The following is a 19,586-nucleotide window of genomic DNA, read 5'->3' as shown; positions in this document are numbered from 1 at the left end:
TGCGTGTGTGTGTTTTTGTTCCTTTCGGCCATCGCAGTGCCATTTTCTGTCTTTATTTATACTTTTTTTTTCCCCACTCCTGTAAAGGAGCCTATCCATGTGGTTCTCACGTGCGACCCTCATGTGGTTTTGTTTCCTTCGGCCATCGCAGTGCCGTTTTTTGTCTTTACTTATTTTTTTTTTCTACTCCTGTAAAGAAGGAGCTTTCCATATGGTCTTCATATGCAACCTCATCTGGTTTTGGGGGCCCGCGTGTCACCCGTGGAGACACTTAGCTCAACCGCAACCTGTGCGTTCTCGTGCTTTCTTCTGGAGTCGCGCGGGGCCACACAGAGGTGGCTAGAGGCGATACTTACGCACAGAATTGGCAGGCACTTGCCTTCTTTTGTTAACCACCCCTACGCTTTTTTTTTTCCCTTAACTAGTCGCGTGCCCGCCCAGGCCCACCACCCTCTTTCACCTCTTTCACGGCGGCGCCTTTGCTGGCGCACCTTGGCGTTTGGGTTTCGTGTCTCGGCTGTCTTCCTCTTTCTCCTTTGATTTTTCTCATTTTTCTTTTTCAAGCCCTGTGTGTGCCATGTTCACTGCTATAAGAAGACCCTTCCATGCACTGTATGATCATTCTTGAAAAAGACCAGTCCCTGGTCGAAACGTTGAATAAATCTGTTAAGTTTTTCAATGTGACTTCCCCAACTTATTATATATATATATATATATATATATATATATATATATATATATATATATATATATATATAAGGGAGTGACACAAAAATTATTTACAAAGCTCCTAGGTAGGCGCTACGTGGCACAAACATGATAGAAAACATACCAGAACTAATAGGCCGGCAAGGATATACAGCGCATCAGGAGAGGAAACCAATGCGGTAAAAAGTAAAATTCTTTGTAAATATCCGTTACCTGCAGCAACATTCGCTAAAATGAATTCCGGGCGAAACAACAGGTTCAACGTTGCGGTCTTGCATGCGCGTTTTCCGAAGGCAATGAAATCCAATCAGAAAAATCATATCACAGGGTTTCGAGCCAGGTTGGGAAACAGCAACGTCGAGCACACCGGAGGATTTGAGGAGAAAATTCTTCTGTAGCGTCCTCTGCAACACTTGATAAACAAAATCGCGTCTTTGCAGTCTGTAAAACAAAGTTCAATTGTTTCAGGCACACTGCACAAGCGGCAGTTTACAGAGGACACAAAAATGTTTTTTCTATCGAGTCACGTGTTGATAGGCAAAGTTTCGGTGTGTAATTTATAGAAAAATGTTTTGGTGCAAGGAGGAATTGGCATTTTACGCACTAGCCTTAAAATATTATGACCCATGAGCCCCAAGTAGACAGAACGATACAGTGGGGGCGGGAAGAGCATCGTTATCAAATCCCTGTATAGATTTTTGCGCGGAACCGAGTATAATACTAATTTGAAAAACTTAACTTTCAAAAAACGCACGGAGGCATAAACTTCCTGCATAAAGCCTAGTAAACGGGGGCGTTCAGTAAAATTGGAAGAAACTACTAAGTTTCAAAGTAGAGTCATGAAGTTAACCTGCAAGAATGCTTTAATAATTGGATGGGAACAATCACGAAAAAAAAAGAACAAATTAGGCACTAGAACTAGAACTAGAAGAACTAGAAGAGCGCTAGGCAACGCCGCTACATGCAGGTGAAATAACAGGGTTTGTATAGGCTCGCATTTGTTCTGCGTTTATTTTCGCAAACTCCACGTGTGCACGGGAGAATACATACCGGAAATATTGTCGAAAATATGTAGCACATGGAACTTATTAGATCACGGCGAACACTTGAAAAAAAAAAAAAGAACACTCAGCAGCAATGTTAAACGAAAGAATCGATGATAGTGCTTTCCGTATTTTGCGATGGCCACGTTTTAACTTCCTGAGGCGACAGAACCTCCTCTCTGGCATCAAAATTTATTAGATACGAAAAGCGACTTCGAACGCAGACACCGAAACGCTCCGCGCCTCGTGTCGCCGCGGGACCCGTGTCTCCAAAGGCCCCGCTGAAGTTCCATTCGCTCGGCGCTTATCACCAATTGTATCGCTGGAGGCCGCTGGCGCTCGCGTCGAACCCGCGGCCAAGGTCAACAAACCACTCAACTCAGCTCTCCCGCCAGCTTCGCGATCGTACCCGTCATTCTAGCTCCGCGGCGGCGCCCAGCGTGTTGGGATCGTAGGGTGTTCCGCCTGTGCGCAACGCACCTGCGCGGGAAGTGTTAGCAAACACGGATCACTGAGCTGCGACCTCTTTCGTTTCTTCAGTATTCTTTTCGGCACCAAACCGGCAAGGGGCCGCCGCGGTGGCTCAGTGGCTATGGTGCTCGGCTGCTGACCCGAAAGACGCGGGTTCGATCCCGGCCGCGGCGGCTAGAATTTCTATGGAGGAGAAATTCTAGAGGCCCGTGTACTGTGCGATGTCAGTGCACGTTAAAGAACCCCAGGTGGTCCAAATTTCCGGAGCCCTCCACTACGGCGTCTCTCATAGCCTTAGTCGCTTTGGGACGTTGAACCCCCATAAACCAAACCAAACCAAACCGGCAAGTGCTACCGCCAGCTAAAAGCGGATATGCAGCAGCAACCCCAGGGGAGCGCATCGCACCGCTTGCCGCGTAAGTTCAAGGAATGTTTGTACTTTCTTGAGGAAACACTTGATGAAGAACGACGCGCCGTCTGCTAAACATGAGTTCGGTATGGCTTTGTAGATTTCACCAGTAAAACGCAGTGTCGCAACGCGATGTTGCAGGCCTCGCAATTACACAGCCCCTCGAAAAAGCTTCGCCGGGCTTGTAGAATGGCTTGTTCAGCGATGTGTATCGTCCTTTCTTGTCCTCTGGCCTTGTGCCGTTCCGTTGTTTCACAAGAAAAGCTTGTAGTGTGTTTGCAGCCTTCAAAAGAATGGAGCTTAGTAGTACCTGCGCATGACATCCTGTAAATCTGATCCGCGTAGAAGCATAGACGCAGAGCAGAGCTGAATAACGTGTGATGAATGCAAGCACTCTCGCGGATTTTCTATTCAAGCTCATGTTCAGGGAAAATCTTACCACTGCGCCTCGCAAAGTGGTCTGTGCTATTTAAGACGCACGCTTGGAGTGCTGTCTTTATAAATTTGTAACTAACCACGATCACAGGCCACGGCTACACATCTTTCCGGAACGTTTCGACATAGCGTGCCACACAAAGAATAGTGAGATGTAACTGCGAACAATATGATATCAGTCATTTTGGTAATCTGAGGCATTTTATGTTTATTCAGAAAATAACGCCCCCTAACATTTTTGTTTTCATAACGGCCATTGCCTGGCCTTGTTCAAACGCACATTTTCCAAACTTCGCTCGACATTAAGTAAAAATTCAGGGGGGGGCACTTTGTTGACCTAAAGTGCGGTGAGGCGAGTGCCTTAAGCGCGGTGTTGCTGCTTGTGTCACTTATGTGTGGTTGAGATGTTAAGCTTCGCCTCTAAGAGTGGAACGCGACAGCGTCTTGCAACGCTGCCAGGGAGCCCACAGAACGCCATCGCCCAGTGATGAAAGCCACTTTCCTTCGGGAATGAAGCGTCCAGGCAGCCACTGTCATGCCTAGTTAACAGGAAGACCTGCGTCAGCAGAAGTAAACGTGTGAATCGCAGCACTGACATTTCGCCGGTTCCACGCCCCCTCGTAAAAGGGGCGTGGTCCCAATCTTTAACCGACTCGTAAAAGATTGGAAGTTTGCACTGCTGAAGGGAGAGCCATTATCACTACACAACTTGGCTGGGATGCCATGCGTCGCGAATATTTCCGCACTTGCATCGATTACAGCAGCAGCGGATGTCCGATTAAGCGTTTGAATCTCGAAGAAAAACGAGTAAGCGTCTACAAGTATGAGGTACTCATTGCCTTCGTGGTGGAAAAGGTCGGCACCGACAATTTGCCACGGCAAATTTGGTAACTCATGGCTAAGCATGGGCAGTTTTGCATTTCTCTTTTTGTACTTGACGCAAATGGTGCATGACTTCGCTACAACAGCAATGTCCGCGTTCATGTTTGGCCAGCACATTACCTGTCTGGCTCTCGCCTTCATTTTATCTTCGCCACAATGTGCAGTGTGCAGCAAGCCAAGAACTTCTGTGCGCATGGCTGGAGGAATGACAAGCTTGTTGCTTCTGAGAAGCAGCCCATCCTCGACGTGCAGCTCGTCGTGGTAGCTCCAGTAGGCCTTTAAGGCATCCGGCAGTTCTTGCTTGCTTTATGGCCACTCAGTGCTTGCATAACGGCATAGCTCGGTCATGAGGGCGTCGTTAGTGGTCCCATGCTTGATGTTCAGGAGCTGTTGATCTGAAATAGGCAGCGTAGAAATAACGTTGACGTGAAATTGCTCCGTTTCGTCCACCAGCTCAGTTTTACACGGAAAGCGCGACAGGGCGTCGGTGAAAGCGAGTTCTTTTCCCGGTGTATAGATCACCCTGATTGGAAATTTTTGAAGCACCAGCCTCATGCGTTGAAGGCGGAGAGGGCAGTCGCAAAGCGGCTTCTTGAAAATTGATTCAAGTGGCCTATGGTCGGATTCTACTGTGACCTCTGGTTGCCCGAGTATGTAGTCCCTGAACTTCATACAGCCATGAACAATGGCCGGTGCCTCTTTTTCAATTTGTGCGTACCGTTGCTGCGCGTCAGTTAAGGAGCGGGACGAATAGGCTATGCGATGGTTGTCTTGTAAAATCACGGCGCCAACACCGTACTGGCTCGCGTCCACAGACAACTTTACAGGCTTTGATTGGTCAAAGTATGCCAGGACTGGCGCTGTGACAAGGCAATCTCTCAACCTTTGGAAACTGCTTTCCTGTACTTCTGTCCACGTCCATGCGACGTCTTTTTTCAGTAGCTCTCGAAGAGGCACGGATGTAACGGATAGATTCGGGATGAACCGCGATACGAATTTCATCATACCAAGGAATACTTGCAGCTGCTTACGGTTCGCTGGTTCTGGCACTTGCATGGTGTCTTGCACTCTGTCAGGGTCCAAGGAAAGTCCTTCTGCGGTGAGGATGTGGCCCATGTAGCGTACTCTGGACTGCTAAAATTGGCACTTTCTTTTATTCAGCTTTAGGTTGTGTTGTCTGCAGCGTTCAAGCAAACCGGCGAGGTTCCTGTCGTGTTCTTTCCTTGAGGTCAACCAGACCAGTATATCATCCATCACGACAGCTACGCCTACCAACCCTCCAACCACCTCGTGCATTGCGCGTTGGAGAACCTCTGGTGCCGATGTGATGCCGAATGGCATCCGCAGAAGCGTGTACCTTCCGAAGGGAGTGCTCATGGTGCAAACACGCGAACTTTCTTCATCAAGGGTGATTTGCCAAAACCCTGACGCCGCATCGAGGGTGGGAAAATATTTGGCTCCTTGCAGCTGCGGTAGTAAGTCTTCCAAAGTAGGCATATGGTAGTGTTCTCTTAAAATCGCCTTGTTTAAATCTGAAGGGTCCAAGCATATGCGCACCTTTCCATTTTTCTGCATTACAACCATATAACTGGACCAAGAGCACGGCTCTGTCACTTTTGCAATGACGCCGTCGTGTTCAATCTCATCTAGTTTTGCTTTCACGGGCTCTTGCAGGGCAACAGCAATTCTTCTTGCTGGTTTTACGGTGGCTCGTGCTTCGGGCTTCAACTGCAGGCGATAGGTGATACCCTTAAGTTGCCCTAGGCCTTGAAACACGTCTTCAAATTCCTTTACGAAGTCCCGAGAGTATTCTGCGTCGACCGCATTTATGCGTTGTATCAGGCCAAATCGCTCAGCAGCATCTCCGCTCAACGTAACTGGCACATTTTGAAGAACAACGAAGAATGTTACTTCTGTACTTTGCATCTTGTTAGAGACGAGAAGGTTTATCTTCGCGATAGCATTTTTTTGTGAGGCCAAAAAACGTACGTAATGTAGCCGAGCAATTTTGCACTGGCGCTGTTGCTACCTTTCGAAAGATCGTTTCTGGCATGACAGAACAGTTGGCTCCGGTGTCTATCTTACATTTCATTGCGACACCGGCAACATTTACCGTTGCTGACCAGTGCTCGTCGCTGGCTACTGCATGAACTTCCAACGTTTGAAGAAAATATTCTTCGTCCTCGGCGATTTCTACTTGCCGTATGCGCCGTCCTTCTGGCGGCGCTTTCGAGCGGGATGTGCGGCATACACTCGCAAAATGATTTCGGTCATTACATTTGTTGCAAAGCCTTCCTAATGCGGGACAGCTTCCGATTTTGTGCTGTTGTAAGCCACATCTTGAACATAAGGTCGTCTTTGCTTTTACCGCGCCTATGCTTCTTTCTGGCGCAGAAGATGGGACGGTTGTTGCTTAGATCTGCGCGAACTGCTCTTTATATATACCCTGTTTCTTAGCACGACAGATTTCTACTGTTTTGGTATAAGATGGATTTTCTGAGATGAGTCTTTGCTGCAATTCCTTGTCTCTCCTACCGAGGATTATTCGGCTGCGTAGAAGCATGTCCTCAAGTTCTCGAAATTCGCATGGCCTCGCGAGAGTCCTGAACTCTATGAGCCAATCGTTGAATGACTCGCCATCCCGCTGGTTCCTGGAACCAAACCGGAACTCGTTGAACGTGAGGTTTGTGGCCGGTTTGTAATACTCTTCAAACTTCAGGATTAAAGACTTGAAATCCTTTTTCTGCTCCTCTTTTTCAAACTTGAAGGTACGGAATGTAGCCTTGCCTCTTCGCCAATAGCCATCAAAAAAGTAGCGGCCTGAAGATCTTCGGGTTGTTCATTCAGCTTCGTCGCAGTTGCAAAAAGTTCGAACTCACATTTCCAGACAGTCCAGTTGTCGAAAATGTCGCCTGTAGCGTCGAGAGGCCTTGGCGGAGGGAACAGCGTCGAACTCATCGTTGTGGCTGTGTTCTAGAAGACCAGCTGTCTCGAACTGGGGCCTTAGGAACACACGCCGGTCATTAACGTGGAAAGAGAAGTTTATTTTTTTCGATGGCAACAAAAATACAAAATAAAACGGCTGAACTCAAAGGTCCGATCATACAAGCACATGCGCCGTGCCGCTGCACTGAGCACGTCAGCAGGGCAGTAATGAGGCCGACACTCGACCGCTGCGCAGGACGATGAAGTATGTCGACCATTTCCGCAAAAACTCAGCCTCGCTCATTGACAGAGCGTCCATGCATGCTTGCTCAAAAAGGCGCGTGCGGAGGCGCTGCAACATTGGAAACATTGTTCTTTGCGGACGCCCATTTAAGGAAGCCACTCCACGCTGCCGCCACAAAACGAACATGCCGACACACAAGAGCATATTTTTAAACACTCTTCGGGTGAACTAGTGCGCGCTTCCAGGCGGGTTAAAAACATGCGTGACACTAGAATCCAAAAGGTTCGCGCCACTACACACTCAAACATTGCGTGCTAAGGTAGCAGCAAAGTACGCGATAGAATGTTCGCGTGTTCTGCAGCGGTGTCATTGGTGCTAAAAATATGAGGGTAATTTGTGTCGAACTAAGATTTGCAGCCTTGTGCCAAAGCTTGGTTCCATGATTTTTCTTTCTTTTGATGTCGAAAAAGCCCTGTAACTAATTAATGGGTGCATTTTTTGTTTATTTGATTCCTTTGTCATTACCAGCTGTCTAATTTGCGCAAGGTCAGCCTCCATTGGGTCCCTAAATATAAGATGCCGCCTGTGGTCGGCATCAATGGCTTATCGCCGGATGCTGCCGGCGAGCTTCGCCGCGCTTCACTCTCTCCTGAGGTGCTTCAAGAGGCCAAGAAATCAGCTTCGCTGGGCAGCTCTGAAGAGCGGCGATATCTTTCAAGGCTCCTAGACGGACATAGTTGATTCCCGTTATATATATATATATATATATATATATATATATATATATATATATTGATACATGCATTCGAAGAAGAGACAGAAGTAGTGCATGCGCTAGAAGAGGAAGAAGTTAGTTTGGCTCTCTCGTGCGCGCTCGAACCACTGGGTGACCGCCGCAGGTGTTTCGTCTCTGCGCGGGTGTTCTTTTTGGCGTTGCACGCTACAGTTTGGTGGAGGTGCGGGGTACGCTTCCCGACCTGCATACTCCGTACAGCGTCACTACGGACCTCACACCGGTTCACCAGCGACCCAGCCGCCGTCTCCGCGGAGAGTCGCCTGAATTTGGGCCCCTTCCCCCGCCAACAAGGACGACGCAGCCTCGACCGCCGAGTCCAACTGCCATGGCCGCTGACACCAGGCCCCTGGCGCTGATCCTTTGCCACCCACCGCGAACACCGCCATCTTTTCACGGTGACGTGTTCGAAGACGCTGAGGACTCGCTGGAATCGTTCGAGCGGGTCGCACGCTACAACGGCTGGTGCGACGAGCGCAAGCTGAATAACGTCTACTTTGCCCTGGAAGAGTCTGCTCGGACGTGGTTTGAAAACCACGAGGCTACACTTCCCACCTGGGAGACGTTTTGCCGTAGTCTCCTGGCTACGTTCCCCAACGCTGACCGCCGGGAGAAGGCTGAAGCTGCGCTGCACTCCCGAAATCAGCGCACGAACGAAAGCGTGCGCATGTACACCGAAGACATGGCCCGTCTTTTCAAGCGCGCCGACCCCAACATGACAGAGGAGAAGAAGCTGCGCCATCTCATGCGTGGGGTTAAGCAGGAGCTGTTCGCGGGCCTCGTGCGCAGCCCACCCCGCACGGTGGCGGAATTTCTAACCGAGGCGACCACGATGGAGACGACGCTGCAACAACGGGCCCGCCAGTACAACCGGGACATCAACTGCATGGTGCCCGAAGGCTTTTCGTCGTGTCTCGGCGGCAGTGCAGACACCTTGCGTGAACTAATTCGCTCCGTTGTCCGGGAGGAACTGCAACGGATCCATCTGCCTCAGGTTGCACCTGCGCCGCTGGCAGCGCTGTCCGAAGTTGTCAGGGACGAGGTGCGACAGGCTGCGCAGGCACCTCCTTTCCCCGAAGCGCCATCCCGGTTCGATGACCGACCCACGTACGCATCTGTTGTACGTCGCACGACAGGCTACGGTCCCATTGCCCCAACGCCTGGCGTGAGCAACATCGGCACATGTCACGCAAGCGTGCCTGGCTACGGTGTGACCCCGTCGACCTCCGTGAGTAACATCGCCACGTATTCTGCAACCGCATCTGCTACAGCTGGGCCACGCCCTCGCAAGTCGGATTTGTGGCGTACACCGGACCGCAGGCCTCTCTGCTACCACTGTGGGGAGCCTGGTCACCTCTACCGCGCCTGTCCGTACCGCCAAGTGGGCCTTCGCGGTTTCCATCCCGACGCACCCTGCCCTCAGAACGGCGAACGACCGCATGAGATTGCACAGCATCTCTGGGCACGCCAGAACCCTGCCTACTCTGGAAGGCGCGAGTCCCGTTCCCCTTCGCCTCTCCGTTATCGCTCTTCCAGCCCTGGCCGCCAGAGTAGCTCTGCTGGCCGTCGCTCGCCGAGTCCGCGTCGGGAAAACTAACACCAGCGACCTCTGGAGGCAAGGCCGCTGACGTCGGGACGTGTCAAGATCCTCCATCGCGGAACCCTCGAGCCGACGATACCCGGACAGAGATAGGCAGCGACAGTATCAGATACGCTGCATCCGATTTGCGTGTGACAATTGATGGCACTGACATTACCGCGCTGCTCGATACCGGTGCTGATTACTCTGTTATGAGCCGTGCCTTCGCTGGAGAACTTAAGAAGGTTCTGACACCGTGGACGGGGACCCCCATTCGCACCGCTGGTGGCCACCTAATTTCCCCTGTGGGCAAGTGCACGGCTAGAGTTGGGATTAGTGGTTTTACGTACGTTGGTGAATTTGTCGTAATCCCCGAGTGTTCCAGAGACTTGATTCTGGGGATCGACTTCCTGCAGTCGAACGGCGCTGTGATTGACTTTCAGGAGGCACGTGTCCCGTTCTCGACCAAACAGGCCGTGGCGCGCTTTGACTCCCGCGATCCCTGCAGCAACGCTCTGCGCATTGTCGAGAACGACGTCACGGTGCCGCCGCGGTGCGGTGTTCTGGTGCTCGTGCGGAACGACCTCTTTCATGACTACGAGGGCCTAGCGGACAGCCATAGTCCACTGCTGCTTAAGCGGGGACTTGCCGTTGCAAGAGGTCTCGTCCAACTACGTGACGGCCGCACCCACGTCCTCCTGACTAACTTTGCCAACGAATATCAGCACCTGGCCAAAGGCATGGCTATTGCCTTCCTCCACGACGTTGCTGAGGTTCCAGGTTTGTGCACCGTGGGAGGACCCTCTCCGGAGTATGCTGGCCCACATCACGTTCTTCAGTCAGTCAGAATAAATCCTGCCTTGCCGTCGGTTCAGAGGGATCTTCTGTCGGCCCTCTTGGCAGAATTTGCGGACTGTTTCGCTACGTGCTCGAAGGTCGGCCGAACTCCACTCGCCAAGCATCGTATCATCACTGACGAGACTACGCGACCCGTCTGCCAGCGCCCATATCGTGTTTCCCCGGTGGAGAGAGAAGCCATTCAGAATCAGGTTGCCGAGATGCTTGCAGACGATGTCATTCAGCCGTCCACCAGTCCGTGGGCATCGCCTGTGGTTCTTGTCAAAAAGAAGGACAATACTCTGCGTTTCTGCGTGGACTACAGGAAACTTAACAGCGTGACCAAAAAGGACGTTTACCCGCTGCCCAGGATAGATGACGCGCTCGACCGATTGCGGAACGCCAGATACTTCTCGTCATTGGATCTTAAAAGTGGGTACTGGCAAATCGAAGTGGACGAGAGAGACCGGGAGAAGACGGCTTTCGTGACGCCTGACGGCCTCTATGAGTTTAAAGTGCTCCCATTTGGTCTGTGCTCAGCACCGGCCACTTTCCAACGCATGATGGACACTGTCCTCTCCGGCTTGAAATGGCAGTCCTGCCTGGTGTACCTGGACGATGTCGTTATATTTTCGCCCACCTTTGACCAACACTTGGAGCGGTTGCGCATTGTGCTACAAGCGCTCAAATCCGCGCAACTCACCATCAAAGCCGAGAAATGCCATTTTGGCTTTGAGGAACTTCGTTTTCTTGGTCACGTTGTCAGCGCACAAGGTGTTCGCCCGGACCCTGACAAGACTGCTGCCGTCTCAGGTTTTCCACGCCCAACTGACAAGAAGGCCGTTCGCCGGTTTTTAGGCCTGTGCTCCTATTATAGGCGCTTTATTCAAGATTTCTCGAAAATCGCGGAACCGCTGAACGCACTGACCCGTGACGACACGCCCTTCCTGTGGGGGACCGACGAAGAGGCTGCATTTGTCGAGCTTCGCAGCCGTCTGCAAAGCACTCCGATACTCGGCCATTTCGACGAGCATGCTGCCACGGACATCCACACTGACGCCAGCAATGTTGGCCTTGGTGCAGTACTGATCCAGTGGCAAGACGGTGCAGAACGGGTCATCAGTTATGCTAGTCGGACACTTACGCGCTCCGAGACCAATTATTCTACGACGGAGAAAGATTGTCTTGCAGTGATATGGGCCATCTGCAAGTTCCGACCGTACCTCTACGGACGACCCTTCCGTGTGGTAAGCGACCACCACTCCTTATGCTGGCTGGCGAGCCTCAGAGACCCCTCAGGACGCTTGGCTAGATGGAGCTTACGCTTGCAAGAATACGACTTGACAGTAGTTTACAAGTCTGGCCGCAAGCATCAGGATGCGGATTGTCTGTCGCGCGCGCCTATCCCAATCAATACCGAAGAAACCACCGATGATTTTCCTTTCCTGGGCTCTGTTAGTACCACCCAAATGGCGCAGCTTCAGAGGGCGGACACGGAGTTGGCGCCGCTCATCGATTACCTCGAAGGCAGTGAAGCTCCCATTCCGCGTGTTTTTCTTCGAGGGCTTCACACCTTCACTTTACGGTCTGGTGTTCTCTACAAGCGCAACTTTGCCAACAGCGAAGAAGTGTTCCTACTTGTCGTACCATCACAGCTGCGGTCTGAGATCTTGAGTGCCTGTCATGATGCACCATCCGCCGGCCACCTTGGAGTCAGCCGTACACTCGCGCGGATTAGACAAAAGTATTATTGGCCCAGGTTACTCCCATCGGTGCGGGCCTACGTCAAAACATGCCGTGAATGCCAACGTCGGAAGACTCCTCCATTGAAACTGGCCGGATTTCTTCACCCCGTCGATCCACCGAAGACCCCTTTCCATCAAGTGGGCATGGACCTCCTTGGCCCATTTCCGAAGTCTTCGTCTGGAAAGCGTTGGATAGTCGTTGCGACTGACTACCTCACACGGTACGCTGAGACCACGTCTCTTGCCAAAGGCACTGCTGCTGAAGTGGCGCAGTTCTTCGTCCAGAACATTGTCTTGCGTCATGGAGCACCCGCCGTTGTTGTTACTGACCGGGGAACTGCTTTCACGGCCCGCTTAACCCAGTCCGTGATGACTCTGACGCACACGAGCCACCGACGTGCTACGGCGTATCACCCGCAGACAAACGGGTTGGTAGAGCGACTCAACCGCACACTAGCCGACATGCTATCAATGTACGTTGACGTCGAGCATCGAACTTGGGACGCCATTCTGCCGTACGTAACGTTTGCGTACAACACCGCCCTGCAGGAAACAACCCTACTGACCCCCTTTCAGCTTGTCTTCGGTCGCCAGATGACCACTCCGTTGGATGCTATGTTGCCCGTCGACCCTTACTGCGACTCTGACGCTGACATCGACGTAGATACCTTCGTTCAGCGTGCTGAGGAAGCGCGCCAACTGGCCCGCCTGCGCATCCACCGTCAACAGGAGGCTGCCGCCACTAAGTACAACTGTGGACGCCGTTTCGTCAGTTATGCTCCCGGCGACCTTGTGTGGATTTGGATACCTGTTCGTCGCCGCGGGCTCTCTGAAAAGCTGCTGCGCCGATACTTCGGCCCTTACGAAGTAGTGCGCCGCATCAGTGATGTGACTTATGCAGTTGCTCCCGCCCCGACAGCTTGTTCATCGCGCCGGTCGCACCGAACTGAAGTCGTACACGTTGTTCGCATGAAGCCTTACCACGACCGGCTACCTGACTGAACTGCGGTCCACTGCAGCTGTGTTCTACCCTTTCGCTGACTTTTCTCTCCTAGCCGCATCGTGTCGATGCTGCAGAAGAGGGGGGCAGTGATACATGCATTCGAAGAAGAGACAGAAGTAGTGCATGCGCTAGAAGAGGAAGAAGTTAGTTTGGCTCTCTCGCGCGCGCTCGAACCACTGGGTGACCGCCGCAGGTTTTTCGTCTCTGCGCGGGTGTTCTTTTTGGCGTTGCATATATATATATGTGTATATATATTGGCGCGTGCTCATGGGAGCGCGCCGACAATGAAGACGAAATGTGCGTGTGGTTCGGACAGCCATCTTGTGAGTTATCTGCTGAACTTCGCTGAAACTGTGACCTGTGCCAGTCCTGTCCTCGTTACAATATATATATATATATATATATATATATATATATATATATATATATATATATATATATAGCAAGCAAAGGAAGGCGAATGAGCGGCTCGTTATTGATATGAGGAAGACAACATCCACAGAAGCCAAAGGACACAGGGGATTTTTAATTAATTTATTTTGTGGTGTTGATCAAATTAGAATATTACTGAGTAATATTCTAAATTGATCAAGACCGCAAAATAAATAAATTAATTAAATCCCCTGTGTCCTTGGTTTCTGTGGATGTTGGCTTCTATCATATATACGAGGTCTGTTAGAAAAGTATCCGACCTTTGGCCGAAGAAAAAAAACTGGCATAACTGGAGCGTTAGAAACCTAATAACCTTCAAAGTAGTCTCCTTGGGGCTCCATATGCATCTCCCAGCGGTGCTGCCATTGTTGGAAGTATTCCGAAAAGACCCTTTTCGGAATGGAATTTAGATCTGCTATCGTTGCAGCCATAATGTCCTTTCTTTTCTGAAATCGCGCTCCTTTCAATGACCTCTTGATTTTAGGAAACAGCCAGAAGTCGTAAGGGGACATATCAGGAGAGTAAGGAGCCTGTTGAACTACAGGAGTCTGTTTTTCGCCAGAAAAGTCTGAATCAAATGCGAGGAATGTGCAGGAGCACTGCCGCGAGGGATCGCCAATATCTTGTTGACCTTAATTCCGGTCTCTGGCGCCGCACAGCACCACGTAGGCGATGGAGGACACCGCTGTAGTACTGTTTAGTCATTCTTTGACTCTGTGGGGTGCGTACTCGTGGTGTGCCACACAGAGGGAGTCAAAAAAGCAGTCAGCATCACTTTGACATTGCTGCGCACTTGGCGGGCCTTCTTTGGTCTTGGTGACGTGGAATGCGTCCTTTGTGACGGCTGGGATTTGGTTTCCGGGTCGTACCCGTACACCCAAGACTCGTCACTAGTGATTACGGCATCGGTGAAGTCAGGGTAACTGTTCGTGGAATCCAGCATCTCCTGTGAGACTTCAACACGAAGCTGCTTTTTCCCCACCGTGAGCAGCTTCGGCACGAATTTCGCCGCAACTCTCTCCATGGCCAAATCTTCGGTGATAATGGAATGTGCAGAAAAATTGCTGATGTCCACCTCTTCCGCAATTTCTCGGATAGTCACACAACAGTCCCGCATCACCACAGCGTTCACTTCGGCAATTACCTGGTCATTTCGGCATGTTGATGGCCGACCGGAGCGTGGCTCTCTCTCCACGGATGTGCGGCCGTCTTTAAACCAGTTGCACCACTGCTTAATCTGTGTGCTGCTCATAGCATCATCACCGAAAGCCGTCTGAACATTTGGAATAATTTCCACTTGGCTATCGCCAAGTTTCTGGCAAAATTTGATGTAGTAGCGCTGCTCCTCTCGGTCCGCCATTTTCCTTGCAACAAAAAACCAACGAGAGCACTGCGCACTCCCTCACTCAAACGCTGCTTCCCAGCGACTGACGCTATCGGCAGGCCGGAAAAAATTGGTGCATGCGCACGAGGGTTCAAGGTCGGCTGCTGTAAGCGCACTTGTTTCATATCCATCAGGTGTTCGCACAAAAAGATAAAGTCGGATACTTTTCTAACAGACCTCTTATATATAAAAGTTGCGAGAGCATTAAGTGCTTGACTGCCTAAAAGAATATATTGCTAGGTATACGCCGTTAAAGAAAGCATTTATTTGACTCGAGGTTTCGATGGGAGGATTGAGCATTTTCAAGTGATTTGTCTCTGCTGATGTTTCCTGTTTTATATATTTTTTTTATTTCACTTATTACCATTTTCTATACGTATGCCTGTTCAATCTTCTTTCAGAGCAAAGGAGAGCTTGAAATTCACTTCATTAATACTGCAAGGATGTGCTGACCCGGTGCATTTTGATTGCTTTTCATTTATCTTAATTTATTTTGTACCTTACTTGGAAGTGCTTAGTACCATTTTATTTGATTTGTTGATCAGCACGTGTTATGCAGTGTTTCGTGCTGTTTTTCATAGTTTTCTTCCCCGTTTTTGCATAAGAGCTGCGTACCTAAGTACATTTTAATAGCGAAATATATCTTCGCTTTCTATATTCAGAGATATCCTTTACTTCTTTGGCTATGCAGGCCCGAAGGTAACCGGCGAGTCTTCCCTGGACTACTTCTGGCACAGGCTAATACCCGTGTTCCTCATCGTCTTTGTGCCGAACCTTCTAGTGTGTGCCATCTCCTTCGTAGTCACTTACGGTTCATCTGTGTCAGAAGCCCTCCAGCATGGATTTGTGTCATTCTGGTACGACGCCTGGACTCTACACGGCGCCGGAACGCCACAGACCTGGGTCTTCTTGGCTATCTTCACCGCATACAGCGGCCTATCTATTTTGGTTCTACCAGGAGAAGTCTACTACGGGCCGCCAACATTAACAGGACACAGGCCAGTCTACCGGAAGACAGGTTTTCTGTACTACGTCATCACTATGGCCATAGCCGCCTTCATCCTTCTAGTGCAGGATGCACGGGCCTGGTCAATATACAGAAACCTGCCGGGAGTCGCTGTTTCTCTCACGGTCATCGCCTACGTCGTTCCGGTACTTTTGTACATCAAGGGCAGACCTAAACCATCCCCAGGAGAGCATGGAACCACGGGTAGCTTTATTTTTGACTTCTACTGGGGCTTGGAGCTGTACCCTCGCATCGGAGAGCGGTTGGACATCAAGCAATGGACGAACTGCCGGTTTGGAATGATGATCTGGCAGCTACTCGTGCTGGTCAGCTGGAAGGCCCAGGTAGAGACGTCGGGTTGGAATTGGTCCATGGCAACTACGGCGGTGCTGCAGACAGTATACATCGCCAAGTTCTACTGGTGGGAAGATGGTTACATGCAGACCATCGACATCATGGTGGACAGGGCAGGTAAGTTATGATTATGAGGATCGACCTCGAGATGACCGCTCGAAACATATGCGACCGCTCAGCTCGTAAATGAAAAGCTTACGAAATAGTTGCGCACTGCCTTCTTCGTAGCCTGCTGCGAAACACAGAACCGCCACAACTGTCGCTCTGTCGAAGCAGGTGAGGGGCAGCTAATGCGTTGCTGTCTTGTGCGCACATGGGCTTTGTGGCGGTTTTTGTACTCGAAGAAGAGCATAAAACGTTGCAGTCGGCCTAAATCAAACTCATTTTTTAACTACTGCAGTATATCATTTCGTTTTGTTCCGAGGTGATCTATCTCCACGCTTCGTTAGAACACAAAACAGAACCTGCTTCCTCGGTGTCCCAACTAGTTTAATTGCGAGAAAATGACGAAGCTCAAGCTCTACCTCTTTTAGTACCTGATAGCTACACAATTAAACTTTTTTTCAAAACATTTAACCTCATTTTTTTGAAGGCTTACTTTAGTCACACCTATTTTCTAAAACTAAACCTATACCGATGCGTAATAGGAGGACGAATACGCTCAAGATAGGCGACGTAAAAAGAATCATCAATTTCGAAGTAGGCGCCTCACGTCCAATGTTTGTCATACGAGAAACGCAAACGGCACCAGCAGAACAGTGTCATCTGCCTCAGTCAGTTTTACTTGAAGGCAGATTAGCTGTCCACTTACATGTTCTTTTAGCTCCTGCATTTATATGCGATTGTAACCTGAACGTTGCATTTATCGATTTGCAATCTACTTAATATTCATATCTTTCTTTTTTTTTCAGGGTACTACATATGTTGGGGTTGCATCTGCTTCCTGACTCTCTGGTACTCGATCCCGAGTCTTTACATGGTCGAGAACAGTCCTGATTCTAGCCCACTGCAAGCAGCCATCATTTTCATCATGGGGGTCTTCATGATAGGCCTGAACTACTGGACGGACTGCCAGAGGCAGGTCGTGAGGGCCACGAATGGAAAGTGCACCATCTGGGGATCTCAACCGAAACTAATCCAGGCCTCGTATCGGGACTCAAGTGGCAAGCAGAGGACCAACTTACTCCTGGCGTCTGGATTCTGGTCGCTGAGTCGTCACGTGAACTACGTGTTCGAGATTCTCGGCGCTCTCTGTTGGGTCCTGCCCTCCGGAGCTTCGAGCATTGTGCCGTACCTGTACGTTCTCTACCTAGTCGGACTGCTCGTGCACAGAAGCTACAGGGACGAGGAAAAGTGCTCGGCAAAATACGGAGAATACTGGAAGCAGTACTGCGACCTAGTGAAGTGCCAGCTTGTACCCTATTTATTTTAACGTGCGCGATTATGGCCACTTTCAAAAAGAGTGAGCGTCTGTGTGTGTTCGAACCTTTTGTGTGGTTAATTACTGTATTTTGAAATGCTAAAGATGTAAATATACTCTAAAGGAAAATATCCGAGATTTCCGTGGTTTTCAGCACGAATCTTCGTTAATTGACTTTTTTGCACTCTCTCATCCTGTCAGCTTGGCTTTCATTGCGTAATATTTAGCCTTTGTATTTGTCCTCGAGAATATAGCAAGCTTGGAATCTGTTGCATGTACATGTGGACATTAAATTTCAAAGGCTGGTTTTGGTTCATGATTTATTGGGGGTTTAACGTCCCAAAGCAATTGAGGCTATGAGGCACACCATAGTGGAGGCCTCCGGAAATTTCGACCACCTGGATTCCTTTCGACGTGCACTGACATCGCACAGCAAACGGGCATCTAGAATTTCGCCTCCATCAAAATTCGACCACCAGAGCCGGGATCGAGTTGCCAGAATTACCCTCCATCACACACAGGATTAAATGATGATAAAGTGATAAAACTTAGCTATGCACAAACCAATACTCACTCAAGCCCATAGTTATTCAGCAAAATCTACCCAGAATGATACAAACCAGAATGCAGTATCTGCGGAGCCGACGCAAATTTATTTCGCGCAGTATGGAAATGTAATGAAAACCCAGATCATGAACCAATATATGATCGAGGGATAGAAAAGGAGTAGGCGCTCTATAGCTGCTCGCACACTAGGAAAAGCTGGTGGGGAGAGCCCGGGCCCTACACATGCCAGCGGAGCTCTAGGATAAGAGAACCTACCATATCGTTAATCTAACAGAAGTTTTCTTCCTTCATTATTGTACAAATTCCTTGATGTCAGAAAAATATTGTACAAGAATAATGCAACATAAACTGCACGATTGCAAAGCTCATTGAGGTTTCTTTTAGGAATTTCAACAAACTGTCGTTTCCATCCATTAAATGCCCGTTCCTTCGAAAGTATGGTGGACATTACTACTTGCATGGTGTGACACGTCACGCCCATTAGCAGCCAGCATTTACATACCCAACAATTCTGGACAAAAGTATTTTAAGGTGGAAAACGTTTATGAACACGACTTTTTCATATAATTTTTGCCTATAAAAATCAATGCATCCACAGATCCTGCGACGGAGGTCTTGTATTTATTTTCTATTACTATCGTTATAAACTTTCCCCATCGGTCGTCTATGGCAGTTTTAGCCCTTTAAAACACTTTAAACGAAAGATTTTGCTACATATCAAAAGAATGGACCATTACCTTCAATATTTCCAGAACATTATCTTACAATTTTCACATTTTCAAAATTTTGGTCCTACAATGTTGGAGACGGATTAACCAGAGATAATTTCTTTGAATGCTTACTCTTTCGGCACGTGGGCTGAAGCTAAACAAGACGCTGTAAGAACTCTGGAAGTTCCCTGCCCCGGCCCGACAGTGGGCCTCTGAAAGCTGTACACCTGCAGTTAAATACAGGACAGCGCAGTTGCTTGATTCCGGACCAGTAACCATGCAACCGTTCACGTGAATTCCTTGAATGCACCGTTATCACAGTGTGCTGCTAGTGTCATGGAGACACGCAAGTTGCCATCATCGCTCATGTCCACCTACCATCAGCGCGCGTCACTTATCGTCGGCTGTGCTCCAACTGCCCAGCGCGCTGCGAATGCTCCCTGCCACCTTCATGGCAAGTCGGACCGTCCGTCAAAGTGCCCATCACTCAACCTCCTTTCCTATCATCATCATCAACAGCCTGACTACGGCCATGGCAGGGCAAAGCGTTCCCCCATGTCTCTCCTATCAACCTTGTTCTTTCCCCTTTCACATGCTGGTGGTTACTGTCCCGTGGATTACTTTGCTGTGTAGCTACAG

At 49.7% G+C, this 19,586-nt stretch overlaps 1 protein-coding gene across 1 annotated transcript; it reads left to right on the top strand.

Annotated features, from left to right (window-relative positions):
• The first annotated feature begins 2,171 nt into the window (after nucleotides 1-2,171).
• Nucleotides 2,172-17,975, top strand: LOC149358265 (uncharacterized). The gene is made up of 4 exons (XM_089570304.1): nucleotides 2,172-2,318; nucleotides 2,572-2,638; nucleotides 15,582-16,367; nucleotides 17,162-17,975. Exons 2-4 carry the CDS (start codon nucleotides 2,596-2,598, stop codon nucleotides 17,680-17,682), a joined length of 1,350 nt encoding a protein of 449 aa, XP_089426430.1. The 5' UTR covers nucleotides 2,172-2,318; nucleotides 2,572-2,595; the 3' UTR covers nucleotides 17,683-17,975.
• The last annotated feature ends 1,611 nt before the right edge of the window (nucleotides 17,976-19,586 follow it).

The sequence above is a fragment of the Amblyomma mixtum genome, chromosome 2 (genome assembly GCF_055824585.1).
Source record: "Amblyomma mixtum isolate Tamu chromosome 2, ASM5582458v1, whole genome shotgun sequence".
Taxonomy (NCBI): domain Eukaryota; kingdom Metazoa; phylum Arthropoda; class Arachnida; order Ixodida; family Ixodidae; genus Amblyomma; species Amblyomma mixtum.
This window is presented reverse-complemented; position numbering and strand designations above follow the sequence as displayed.